Here is a 13,859-nt window from a genome sequence, read left to right on the forward strand (position 1 = left end):
CAGAACATACTTTAAATATGGTATTGAAACAGCGACCTGGAATGGAAGTCATATTTATTGATTCTAAAATATTGACAAAAAACAAACAAAAAAACCCCAAAACAAAACAAACGTCTACTTCTAAGAGCTTGAAATATCTTTATATTAAAAACATTTTTATCAAACAAAAAATACATGTGTAATTTAACAAATCCAATTAAGGTAAAATTGCCAATAAATGTAAATATCTCACACCATTACAAGGTTATAAAAATGTAAAATCAAGCATAATGAATATAGAAAAAGCCAACAATCAAGCAAACCAAAGACTAGGTGTTGGAATAGCTACCAAACTCTTTAGGATATTTTTTAGAGGCTTCTACACTCCCAGGGATGCAAAAATCATCAAGCTTTAGTGTTTTTTCAAGGTTATTCAATTGACCAGGGTGAAAAATAAGAGAAGGCAGTTCTCCAGGTTTGAGCAAATCCTGGGTTACCTGTAGAGCAGCCATCTACAGGGAGCAAACACGAGAAAAGATGGGGAAAAAGCTACTGTAGAGCTGTACAGAAGCAAAATGTGCTGTCGTCCAACAGTTTGGAATAGGAGTTAAACTGACCAGTATATGTGACAAATTTAATGGCTACAGATCAGTTGGAAACCACTAACATATAGATGTCATGTAGAAAAGATTGTCATGCTGTGGGATGCCTGTCAGAAGCTTTACACTGACAGAGGCCAGATGATCTTTACATTGGTAGGGAGAAGTATAAATCAGTGGAACACCCAGGGATGTGTCAGTCTGGGAATTTCATCAGTCCAAGAGCTCAAGTGACACTCGACTCCAACAACACATTCCAGCTGGAAAGTGAGAGGCACAGAGAGATTGCATGCACATGTGAGCATTTGTTAATGTATGCCTACTTGTGTGTCCACTGTCCGCATGTATATTAAAAGATGTTAAGAGCACGATAGAGCCCAGCATCCACTTTCACCAATCCATCTGTCAGAGTTCATCTGAGGTCAAAGCTCCTGGCAGATCCTGGCATTCTCACTCCAGTCTCCTCTTTCTGACAGGAACTTGGTGATTTTCCTTCCTCAGAAAGAGTTTGTGTATATTTAAAGTGATTACACAGAACTATTAATATTATCACATTAACTAGTTATTAAGTCAGCTTTTATGCAGACTCTCTTTTATCCTCTAAGACATGAGGCTACAATAAATTATCATATTTTCACTACTATTATTAAGAACTCTTATTAAACATGTTTTTTTATTATATGGTGAAACATTTCTATATTAAGCTGTGATGTAAACAGTACAATATCTTTATAATAACAGGCTTATTTGCAAACACACCGCTGTTGCATTCACAAATTTATCTTGGTCTGTGTAACAAAGTTGCTAAATTCAATGATTTCAGCCTCAACGTTTAACAAAGGTAAATAGGACCATATCAAAGGTAAATACACCCATTGTGAAGAACTGTTCCTCAAGGGATACTCTTGTTTCTGGCACATTATGATTTTGCATAAATTTCTGTTATGAAAATCTCTCCTTCATGCAAGTCCTCTAAAGGCTGCAAGAATGCATGAATAATGTCTAAAAGGCAACAGGGTGGAAGTAATGTTTTAATCATCTCAGAGTGACTAATGACATCAGGAAAAGTCAGGAAAAGCAGCAGGGTTAAAAAGAACAAAATCATTATCTGTAATGTAAAGAAGAACATTTTAATGGAAACACCTGCAGCTTTAAAACTGCAGTACGTGAACAGGCCGGGGACACGAGCTGACCAACATCTACTTTTGGTAAATTGCATGTGAATCAAAACACGATTACAGTGGAGTGATGTTTGAGCTGTGATTTGTTGGATTTCAATTAACTTTAAAACATGTTTGAATATTTATGCTGGTTCTGTGAGCCTGTCCAGGATGCACCCTGCCTATGATCTAAACTAAGGGTTGACCTTTTTTGCAGCCAGTGAGGACATTTTCTTAAGACACCAACATAATATAAACACTACTTTTGATAGCTTGGGTATATTTCACATATTTCTAAACACACACCAGCTATTAAGCTGAGCCAAGCCATGTAGCAGCAGGAACCTTGCTGCAAACTCACAGAAGTGAGTGATTTCATAACAGAGTGCATGGAGTGCATGGTGTGCTATGGCCAAAAGATAATGAGGGAAAGAGTAATGGACTCATTTCACTTGTGTTATTGATGTAATTCAGTCACAGGCACTATGTAGTCCCTGCACCCCAATTAGAGAACCACTCACCTCGTGCATGATGGGATTGGTCAAACCTCTGTATAGCCCTGAACACGGCAAACAGCTAAACTGGAGTTACCATGATTCAGACAGCTGTTATGTTTACTATGGACATCAAAGTAAATTTCTTTTTCTTTTTTTTGATGCTGAAGAAATCATATCCATTTAGCATTAAAAAGAAATGTTTGCAATTTTTAAAAAATCCATAGTACTGTTAATGTGCTCTCACCATGTTCTTGTGTGGACGTGGTAGCGGTACATGTGGTCCACCAGGCCGTATTTGTTGTTATTTAGTGCCTTGTATCCCCCGTGGACAAACACACAGCCACTGGCTTCATCATACACGCTGCTGTGACCGTAACCTCCCTGGACCACTGCACCTCCGGAAGACACAACCTGCCACGAGTTAGACCCTGAGACACAAACAAACAGGGAGGGGGGAGAGAGAGGGGCTGATTAATGGAGTGCACCCCTGTGGAAAGATCAAAGTTGATCACTTAAAATGTTTTTTTATGCTTTGGCAAGTTTGGCTTTTCACTGTGCTTGCCAAAAAGCAAAGCAGTTTTTATTCCAGAGGTGATATAAAGCAAAGAGAGGAGAGAGCGAGCCAAACAGGGAGCGAGGCCACAGAAAATTAGAGTTTCTTCAGTTTAAAAGCGGCCTTTCAAAGAGCCAAGATTAATTCAGGTGCATAAAAAAATGATTTTAAAAATGGGCAGGGGTTACGTCATCAGATAAACCCCAATAAATAAAAGAAAGTAAACAAAGCCTAAGAAGAATTTTCTGAGACCAAGCGTAGTATCAAAAATAGAGACAGAAAAGGGAGGAGAGAGTGCATTTGAACTGAAACTGCTCATGATTCTTTCAAAATCTGAGAATGACGATTTCAAAAAAAAGAAACACAAATCTGAACACTCCACAAACTTTGTACAAAAAGGAAAATGGAAACACTTTAAAATTACAAATCATAATAACTGCATTCCTTCATAGTAACATCACAGCGAGAGCCATAAAAGACAATTCAGAGAAAGCCGATCTATTTGGTATTGTGGATGGTTATTACACCAAAGCTAAATTAATTTCAAAGTTCTAAGATATTTGGAGGCAAAATAAAATAAAACGAAAATAAAATGCCTCATTTTTATGCTCCATGCAATATTTCATGTCACTAACTTTGTGCCTTTTTCATGTCACAGATCATGCTTTGCCCGCTCTGTACCTTCCTGCAGGCATCTCTGGCTCCAGAGCTGAATGTTTCAGGTCAGCGGTTACCAGCTCACCAACATGCCCTCTGTTTATTGTTATATTGTTTGTTGTCTGTCGTTTATGCTCTTTTTTTAGTCTTTGCTTTTCCCTCATCCCATCAGGTTACACCAGATGGCCACGCACCCCAAGTCTTTTTTTTTTTAATGATTAAACTTTCAAGTTTTTCTGAGGTTCTGCTTGAAAAGGACATGCCCAAAGTGAACTGACCATTTCTCCGCAATTACAAACTGTGTGGTATCAAACTAAAGTTAACACTTGTGAGACTTCAGAGGTGTAAGCATCACAGCAGATGCCACTGTGTCAAAGTAACTGAGGGTACAACACAGCAAACTATGAGGGAGTTTTTCCTGGCCTGGCCTCTTATAGCATATAACCCCCTTGAAAATATGCAGCAGTGGATCAAAAATGGAAGAAAACCATATATGAGAATTACCCGTGAAAAGATCGATGCTGCTTAAGTGAAACTGAGCAAAGTTAAAGAGAGCACTTTGCAGTTACTTTGCATACTATATGCGTTGTTTGTTTTGCAAGTGTTGACGGGGAAGAATAGAAGAGGAATTGTTTTTGTGGATCTAGAGAAAGCATTGATGTACGTGAGGGTGGTGTAGGACATGTATGAGCACAGTGAGACAGTGGTGAGGTGTGCAGTTAGACTGAAAGATGGGTTCAAGTGGGGGTGGGATTACAGTGCTTTGAGCCCTTTCTTGTTTGCAGTGGTGATGGACAGATTGACAGATGAGGTCAGGCAGGCGTCTCTGTGGACTATGTTTGCAGATGACATTGTGATCTGTGGGCAGCAGGCACAGGAGAGTCCAGAGAGGTAAAGACATGCACTTGAGAGAAGAGGAATGAAGGTAAGTAGAAGAAAAACAGAATGCATGTGTATGAGAGGTAGACAGGTGTAACAGTGAAGCTGCAAGGACCAGAGGCCACGAAGGCAGATGTGCAGAGGAGGGATAGTGAATATATTGGAAAAAAGGATTTTGAATATGGAGTTGTCAAGAAGACAAAGAAAATTAATGATTGTAGTGAAAGACATGCTAAGAGTTGGTGAGACAGAGTGGATGCTAGAGATAAGGTCCTGATGGTAGCAGCCAGAAGAACAAAATTGCTGTATTTTTGTTGTATATTTTTAGCAGGGACGCGGAAAGTTTGTTTCATCTTTTAGACCAGAGTTTCTCGTCTTATATATTAATATTGACATCAGTCTTGAAATGATTTAGCAGCCTGTCGATCTGATTTCTCTTTGCTAATGACAGCATTTTGCCCAAAAAAAAGCTTCACTGAACTATACTCAATTGAGAAAGGAAAAATGACAGGAGAAAAGAAAGCCGGCGAGCAACTGACAGCCGACCACACACCTGGAGTGGAAAAAAATAGCATAAAAGAACAAGAGAAACAGGGGTAGGAGGAAAGGCAGCACTGAAGTGACGACAAGAAAGGAGAAGGTCAACTCTTATCACATCTCTCACAGCTAATTGCTGTGAACCCGCTTCTCCGAGTGGTCATTAAATCCTTTTACCTCATATTTTACACTTCGCTTCGACTCCCCCTCTGTTCATTTCCACACTACACTGACTCCTTCTTGCTCCTTCTGAAGCCTAATGATGCTCAGTGCAGACTTACGTTGTGACACTGTCAGAGAAAGAGGAAGGAGGGAATCGATGGAGGTGGGTGAAGATGAAAGTGATAGACGTTTGAGTGGAGATAAGGAAGGAAGAAGGTGAGGCAGAGGAGCACACAGTGATGTGGACAGAGGGGGAAGAGATGACAGAGGGGGTCAGAAGCTGAGGCTGGCAGGTGAAAAGAAAAATACAGAGGGAGATTTTAAAAAAGAAAGAAAGCATGTGAGGAGCAAATGAAAGAGTGCAGAGGGAGGGATGGGAGAGGGGGAGAAAAAAAATCAAGATGACAAGGAGGTACAGGAGTGAGGGGATGCAGCGGATTCATTAATCACCGTCTTCTCCCAGACAATCCAGCCTAGGTGCCACCTCTTCTTAATGACCACGCTCTGTGCACTGGTGTGTGTAAAGATTGTGTGGCTGCACACACCTCTGCTTTTCAGTCTGTGCATCTTGCGGGAAGTGTGTAAATATGTGTATGCTTGTGTGTTTTCCTCTCCAGAATTATTTAAACATTTGGTTCTAGCGCCATCAGCTGGTGTACAACATTACAATACCGCCATCTTCTATACAGCCATAAAGACACGGAGTCAGATATACACTGATGATAAATGCAATATCAACATTATTTTAAAAGCATGTGAAAGCGATGCTACACAGACAAAACTATAGCAGTAAACTTGCTTTGGAGAAGATTTTTTCAACCTGAAAAACTAGAACCATCCACCCATTTCCTCAGGGCCTCAGCCAACCAGGGTTACGGTGTGGCTTTAGTCCACACAGTTAACTTTGCAAGCTCACATTCATCTATCACAGACAGAATAAAATCAGTAATCAGTCATACATGGACTGTTAGAGTAAACTCCTCATAAAACCTTTCTGCTATCAGGGAGCAGCACTTAGCCTGCAACTGTGCAAAACTGCATTCTTCAAGAAAAATCTTCTAATGTAGTCGGTGTTTTAAATTCAACCAGAGAAGCTTGGGGAAGTATGGCTCACAGACACAAAGCTGAGACTAAGAGATTTCAGGGCCTGTGCGTGTTGTACTTCTCAGTTTTTAGATAGTCTGGCTTGATGTTTTTCTCCAGTCATTTTAGTCTTTAGGCCACGATTGTGTTCAAAACGAACTGAAATGAAACACAAGGCTGTTTATCACATATCTGACTATTGTGTGGTAATTACATTATACTCCACTATGTACTACAACAGCATGTATACTGTACAGTACAATGTTATTGTAAATTGTACAAAAGCAGTGTCAAACCGGAAACAAATGCCAATTGCAAACCACTCCATTCACAAGAATATGAATATGGATGTATTTTGCTCATTGTCTTCTTATTCTGGCTTCATTTATTGGATTTTATTGTTGTGCCATGCATAAAACAACACGCCCAGCCCAGATAGATTGCAACAAAGCATTACATAGCCAGAAAGCAAAGCCAGGGTAGCAGCATAACCTTTAAGCAAAGACTGCTAACCTATAAACACCAGAATTATTAAAGCACCCATTTCATTCTGTCATCACCAGTGTGCCACAAACATTTCTGAATTGTTAAAGGACATTTAATTAAACCTAGACTTTAATGTCTTTTTAACTTATCACTATAACAACAAAGAAGAAAATTCAACACGTTCTCATCTTCTCTTAATTCACAGAATTCACACAACCTGTAGTCCTCGTGCTTTTAAAACTGCTCACTTCAAGGACAAGTGGAAGTATTCTTACTGACAACTATTGAATTTATGACATTAGACTTCTTGATAGATTTGCAGTAACATAGGTCCACTAGATTTTCTTTGCAGTTAAAAAAATACTGTCTCTTTACTATGTCTTTACTTTTTCTGGAACAAGACACTTTAGCTTCAGTCATCAGTCAGTCAGTCTTTTTTACCATAAGCCTTTCTACCGGTTGGGTGCCCCTCCTCTGGCTTCCATAAGTGCAGAATCCCCTCCTCACATAAGCTATTACTATATGAGAGTTCAGAGCAGTCAGAAGCTTTTGTCACTGCTTGAAGCTTTGTCCACATTTGACATGAACATCCAATGGTAGAAGGAAGCAAAAGGAAAAAATGGCTTTCCTTTTACTTGCACCTAAAAGCACCTAATTACGGTCCAACCAGTTCAAGAAATGTTCTACAGAAAATATCAGCAGTTTTTGATGGTTTCTTGTGTCCAGCTTACATCAGTGAAAACCAACTGAAAAGTCTCTAAAGGACGATGATATTTTTGCACATCGTTCAGCAAGCACACTTACTGATGTTGTACTCTTGCACTTTATTGATGTAGCTGTAGATTGGTGAGTAGCCAAAAATGATGAGCATCACTGGCTCGCCATTGGCCAGCTCCACCACGTGCGCCATGTGTCCCTCCAGGGCATAAGGAGGTGGCGGGACTGGTTTCCGTAACGACCAGGTACGCCTGGGGATGTTGAACACCCACATCTCATCTGTCACATTAGCAGGACCTGCTTCCAACTTCCCGCCAAACATGTAGATGTCATCCTACACAAGGGAAACACGAGGCAGATTTCGTATTAGAGTGATGTGATGTTTGTGGAAGTGTTATGAAGTTTTGCCTGAGCTCTAATATCTAATCACATTTGAGCAGTCTGCAGACCTTCTGATGGGCCCCCTGGTTGTCTGATAGTAATAAGACTTCAGAGTTCTTACCACCCCCATCATGATAATGAGAAATGTCTTCTGCAGCAAAAGACAGCACTGTGTTCAACAAAGACAAAACATCCAGACATTGATTCAATCAATAGGTTTTTAATATTATTACTGATCTTTCACCACTTTGTGGGGATTGCAGTAAACTAGTGACCTGAATAAAACTGATCATCTTGCTTCAACTTTTTGCTGCGTGATCTTCAGGGGTGCACCTCGATCATCCATAACATCGTGACCAATTGCCTAATACTGTGTTGGTCCCCCTTTTAGCTGCCAAAACTGCCCTGACCCATCAAGGCATGGACTCCACTAAACCCCTGCAGGTATCCTGTGGTATCTGGCGCCAAGATGTTAGCAACAGATCCTTAAATTGTGGAAGTTGCAAAGTGGGACCTCTTTGGATTGGACTTGTTCGTCCAGCACGTTCGACTCGTCTGTTGGATCAGACAACGCAGGCCAGCCTTCAGTCTTGGCTGCCCATCACCCAGTCTCTGGTTCACCACTGCTCTTTCCTTGGACCACTTTTGATTCATACAGAACACCGAGAAAATCTCACAAGAGCTGCAGTTTTGGAGTTGCTTCCACCCAGTCGTCTTTCATGACATTTTGGCCCTTTCCAAAACCATTAAAATCCTTATGCTTGCCCAATCTTCCTGCTCCCACTCACTAACAGGTGTCACGATGAAGACGTAATCAGTGTTATAAACTTTACCTGCCAGTGCCCATAATGTTATGCCTGATTAGTGTACATGTTACACCCTGACAGTATCACTACAAGCCCAAATAAGGACCCCAAAAACCTGCTGTAAACTTCTGGTGCCATAAAACAGAAAACACCACAGCTCCTTTAAAGATCCGAGTTTACTTAGTGGCATAAGGAGGAACTTGGCGTCTGTTAGCATCAGCTAATAAAATCACTTGTCTTTGCAGGTGCTGCTGCAGGAGCACTTAGCTGCTGTGAACCTTTCAAGAACAGCTATTAATGCATTTTATACTGACAAACACCTTTGGCACAGTAAATATTTAGTCAGTAACTGTAAATATGAATATATTAATCATAATAGCTGTAAATGAAAAAAAAAAAACTGTGTTTGCTGTTCTTTTTTGCAGCCTTACACCTTGTCATGCACCCATCAGCCATCGTGTGATTCCCATCTGCCAAACATAATCACCTAAAATAGTGAGAAACCAAAAATACCAGTGTGAAACTAAAGGGTGAGAGGTGAAGACATGAGTGTCTCATGAAAAAAACAAAAGCACGTCTGCTTTGTCCTCAAGTCAAAGACGTTTCAAAAGAAACTCTGCCGATGGAGCAAAGTGATTCCTTTCATCCACCTTCACAGTAACAGGGTGGGTTTGAAGTTAAAGCTGTGTGTATAGTAAACAAGCCAGGAGTTACTGCAGGCTACAAATCATCAGCAGGCTTCAGTCAGTCGCTCTGACCTCCTCTGGATCAAATCTCACCTTCAGCACAGCAGGACGAGATGTTTGTCTTCATTCTCCCTCCTGTCTTCCACCATTAAACCATTCCTTCCACGCTAAAAAAAAAAAAAGTAAGCGCCCCAGTATTTGGACAGCGACACATCATTTGATGCTCCTGGCTTTGGCGTGATTGATCTATAGCAGACACATGAATGATTCTGATGTTCTCATTTCTTTATAGGTAAGCTGAAATATGGGCCAGTCTCCTAGAAACGCCTCAGTCTTGTGAAATGACCCCATATAACTTCAGAGAGCAAGAGCTGTTTCTAGACATGGACTGCAACACGTACACTTCTAATCAGTTTGTTGTCTGGGCTTTTTCCCCCCCATAAATGATATATACAATGTCAAAGCAGACTTATTTAATATTTATCAAAATGAAGAAAGAAGCACGCATTCAAGGCAGTCAGTTAATTCTTTAATTTGAACATCTGTACTGAGGAAGTCTATTAATTGACAGCACCACTCCATTCCAACAATAGTCAAATATAATGATTCAACACTGTCTGGTAAGCACATGAGGAAGGCAGCATATGAAGCTAAGAATCCAGAATAAATGCTAAAACCTTCTGATTGTAGTCCACATTTTCACTGCTGTGGAGTAGTATGGAGTAGTACCTGTTTCTTGTTTTTAGCACTGGTGAAATGTAAAACTTAAGCAGGATTACCTGATGCAGAGCCAGTGAGTGTCCGTATCTGTAGAGAGGGCCGCTGCTGACAGGCACCACATCCCACGTGCTGGTCTCTAGGTTGTAGCTTTAAACAAAGGGAAAGATTAGGAAAAGTGCAAAAGCTCAAAGACAATCACAGTCGACTAAGTCAGATGGATGTGTCTTACTTGAGGACCATTTGGTAGTTGGAGTAGTTGAAGGAGTAACCTCCCACCACCCACATCAACCCAGAATGCACCAGAGCCCGGTGGGACGCTCGACCCAGAGACTGAGCAGATGGTTTAATGCTGGGCAGCACCCAGAAAGCCTCAGTGGAGGGAACGGAAAGGGAGCAGTCTGGACCTGATGGAGGCAAAAGGACATGTTTCACTTTTTGGAATTCGTACATACATTGTTTCCAGTATTTATTTTACAGGTAGTAAAGGGCAAATGAATTCAATTTTCTCAAAATATCAATCTATAAATCCTATTGTGCTTATCCAGTTCAGGGTCATGGGGGAACTGTAGCCTATGAACACCCTTAACAGGTTGCCAGTCTATTTATTTATTTATTTATTTATTTTTACTTTGGTGCCACCTAGTGGCTGTTCTATGAATAGGCACCAAACACAACTCGAGCTCATTTATGAGCAGATGATGAGCAACCTCATATCTTTTAAAAAAAGAAAAACAAGACCACTTCTACAATACATTTTATTAAAATATACATTTTCGTTATTCACTGCATCTGTCCATTGTTTTCTAAAGCTTATACTTTTCCCTCAGACCTTTACCTTTTTCTTGCTCTTCCTTGAACCCTTCTACCCATCGTCACCGTTTTGCCTTCTTTAGTTTCACTAATTGATCTGATCGTGTTTTCTTCAGTGAACAGTTTTGCTTCTACTCATTTATATAATGCAAAAAAAAAACTTTATTTTAAATGATTTTATTCTTTTTTTTACTTATTAGTTTGTAAAGCACATTAAAATATTATAACTCAAAGTGAGAAAACTGACAGACCACAAAGCAGAGCTTATTCAGATGGCAGTCGAGAATAAAAGCACATCTTTACAGATTAAATGAGGATTTTCTAACATTGCAGGCGAGTGATTAAAGCAAGACGTGAGAAAACGAGATAAATGAAAAGCACTCGATCACAGACGCATTCAGCACTTTTCTTTCTGCGGGGGGTAGAGGGAAGAGGGGAATGAAGGACAAATTGTAGAAAATGCTCTTTCCATTAATGCAAAAAACTTTTTTTTTTTTTTTGGTGATGCCAACTGGTGGTTTCCATGGTGACCAATACCTTTATTAAAAGCCCGTTTGTGTTTCTGATGCCTGCTCCGAGGCTCTGTATCTGCCTCCACCTCACTCATTACCAGACAGATACACATACATCCCTTTGCCTCACTGGTGTCTCTGTTGCTTTTGTGTGAACAATTTGTGATCTGTGGAAATAAGAGGCTGAATCCCAAAGCTCAGAATCTGACTCATTCGCTGTCATATAGATGGATAGCACAGTCCATCTGAATTGTTTTCAAGTGACTTAGTTAGGTTCAGAGATGATACCTTTGTGGCTGTCAAAACACCAAAAAAAAAAAAATATATATATATATATATATATATATGTTAACCGATATCTCTTTGTGCAAATTATGACTTCATTACACAAAAAGTAAATAAATAAATAAATCAACAAGCATTGTTGTGAGCAGGTTGGATTTTTTTCCTACCAACACACACACACACACACACACACACACACACACACACACACACACACACACACACACACACACACACACACACACACACACACACCTTTGATTTTAGGATTAGTCTTATGTCTTTGTGTCTAAAAAACTTAAAGCAAATACTGAAATAGACAGCATATTTGCTGAATTTTACACTCACATACATATCCCTAAAACTGAAGTGTTAAATATTAAATGATTTTAATATTTTTTCCTATTGTTGTACTTAAACTGGGTCTTTATTTAACAAGTCACAGAGTATGCGATCATTGCCATTTAGCAATATGTTCCTACTGTAGCACCTCTCATATTAATCTGTTTAGTTATAACACATAATCAGTTCATCAATTTGGTGTCTTGTTTCTGAAAAACTAAAATGTAACTGACATACACAACACTGGGTAAATACTGCTTAGCCTGCTGTTCATCACTGTACTGTACAATTTGGGATATTTGCCTATTTTTTTTTTTTTTTTTTTGCTTTTAAAATGCATCCATTTTTAATCTTCATTCTTGGAGATTTTTATTGTATTGTTTTTAACAACATTTTATGGGAAAAAGTTGGTTTTCCTTTCTCCTTGTGCTATCATTATCCTTCCAGGAGGGGGCAGCACTTCACCATCCAACTTCAACAGACTTTGTTGTCTGCTGAATTGTTCTTCTTATGTATTCTCTTAATATGTTTGTTAGACATTTAGGATCAAACTGGATCTGAATCTTGAATGAACATGCAGTTGGTCAGATTTTCGTGATTATCCATGTTTTAACTACAAAAACTGAACCGAAACACGTAAATCTGTAACCGGTGCTTTAGAAGATGTAAATACTGGCTGAAGAATGTGACTTAACAGTTACTTTCATTTCATGCAAAAGCCTTTTACAAATGATGAAACCTCTGCGAACAGCACCAAGAAAAGCCGCTTTTCTTATAAAAAGAAATTAGTCTAAAATCACTCTCAGTCAGAAAACGTCATTTGAAATAAAGTTGTTGATTTTGAAGCCGCAAGAGGGATTTGTTTATGACTGCAATATAAAAATAAAAATAAATAAAAAAATGAAGCTAGATATATATTGTGCCACTAGGGAACATTTCCCTGGGAATCCCGTATAATATTTTATGATATTAAAGAATACTGATTCAGGCAGCATTGTGTTAGGCATAAACCAAGAGGACACTGGGATTGTGCTTTCAATTGCTTTTCATATTAATATTGAAAACTGCAAAACCGAAAGGAAAGCATAAGCAAAAAACTCACACTGCGCTCATTTGTTCATTTAATGACTAAAAAAAGCATCATGAAACTGGACTAAATTAACCGTTTTAAATGTGTTTGCATGACTAGAATCCAATAAGAAGCATCTCTAAAAACATGGTGTCATATCTCAGAGTCATTTTTGCCCCATTTTAGACTACAGTTGTAGACATCAGTGTACAAAATACTTACTGGATCAGTGGTTACTGTGTTTGTGAACACTTCATGAATTAATAAATAAGGTCCTGAAAGTTCAGATACAGCACTTTAAACTATCCCTATCATTTTCCTCTCTGTTATCATCTCGCCTGCACTCCACTCCTGTCTTCACTGCAGGAAGCCCATTACAGTAGCACCAAGCCAAAGTGCCTGTTTTGCCATCCTGGCTGCACCACATGAAGCCAAGTTTCCCCCAATAAAATCCTCATTTACTATGTATCACTAAACTAAGTTTTAAATTCCCCAATAAAATTCAGCCTTCCGTTTTCTTACCTTGCCAGCTGTCGTTGCAGACACACAGCTTCTCCCCGGTCAGGTCACAGTAGCCGTGATCTGGGCTGCCACAGTTGTCTCTGCAGTAAGGGATGTCACATGCGTCCCCCTTCCAGTACTCCTCGCACTCACAGTACACACGTCCTGCGACCGAGTTCGCAGTGCTGCATCTGCCGTGGCCCGAACAGTTGTTGGGACAAGAGTTTATCCTGCGGGAGACACAGTTAGCCAGAAAGTCAAACAACATCTTCAAGGTTATGGAGAGCCATGAGCAAAAGAGAATACTTGACTGTGACGGGCCAGATATTATTTTTAGATGAGTATATGGCCTTGAGATATTGTGCATGCCTCATGAAATATTAACTGAGGTGACTGCAGTCATCTACTTATATACTTATAGTAAAATTTACTGATAGC

At 39.6% G+C, this 13,859-nt stretch overlaps 1 protein-coding gene across 4 annotated transcripts in view; it reads right to left on the reverse strand.

Moving 5' to 3' along the window:
* Positions 1-13,859, reverse strand: part of LOC146619643 (attractin-like protein 1) — a 335,474-nt gene that overhangs the window by 263,981 nt on the left and 57,634 nt on the right. For all 4 annotated transcript variants that reach the window (XM_085368997.1, XM_085368998.1, XM_085368994.1 and 1 more), the window contains exons 5-9: positions 13,443-13,651; positions 10,132-10,306; positions 9,962-10,049; positions 7,397-7,643; positions 2,480-2,663 (exon numbers count right to left, since the gene is read on the reverse strand). In XM_085368997.1, the coding sequence (XP_085225123.1) occupies positions 2,480-2,663; positions 7,397-7,643; positions 9,962-10,049; positions 10,132-10,306; positions 13,443-13,651 (903 nt within the window). The remainder of the gene's footprint in view (positions 1-2,479; positions 2,664-7,396; positions 7,644-9,961; positions 10,050-10,131; positions 10,307-13,442; positions 13,652-13,859) is intronic.

The sequence above is a fragment of the Diplotaxodon limnothrissa genome, linkage group LG13, assembly GCF_057381915.1.
Source record: "Diplotaxodon limnothrissa isolate DT_005_m linkage group LG13, D_limnothrissa_male_GT1.1, whole genome shotgun sequence".
In the NCBI taxonomy this organism is placed as follows: domain Eukaryota; kingdom Metazoa; phylum Chordata; class Actinopteri; order Cichliformes; family Cichlidae; genus Diplotaxodon; species Diplotaxodon limnothrissa.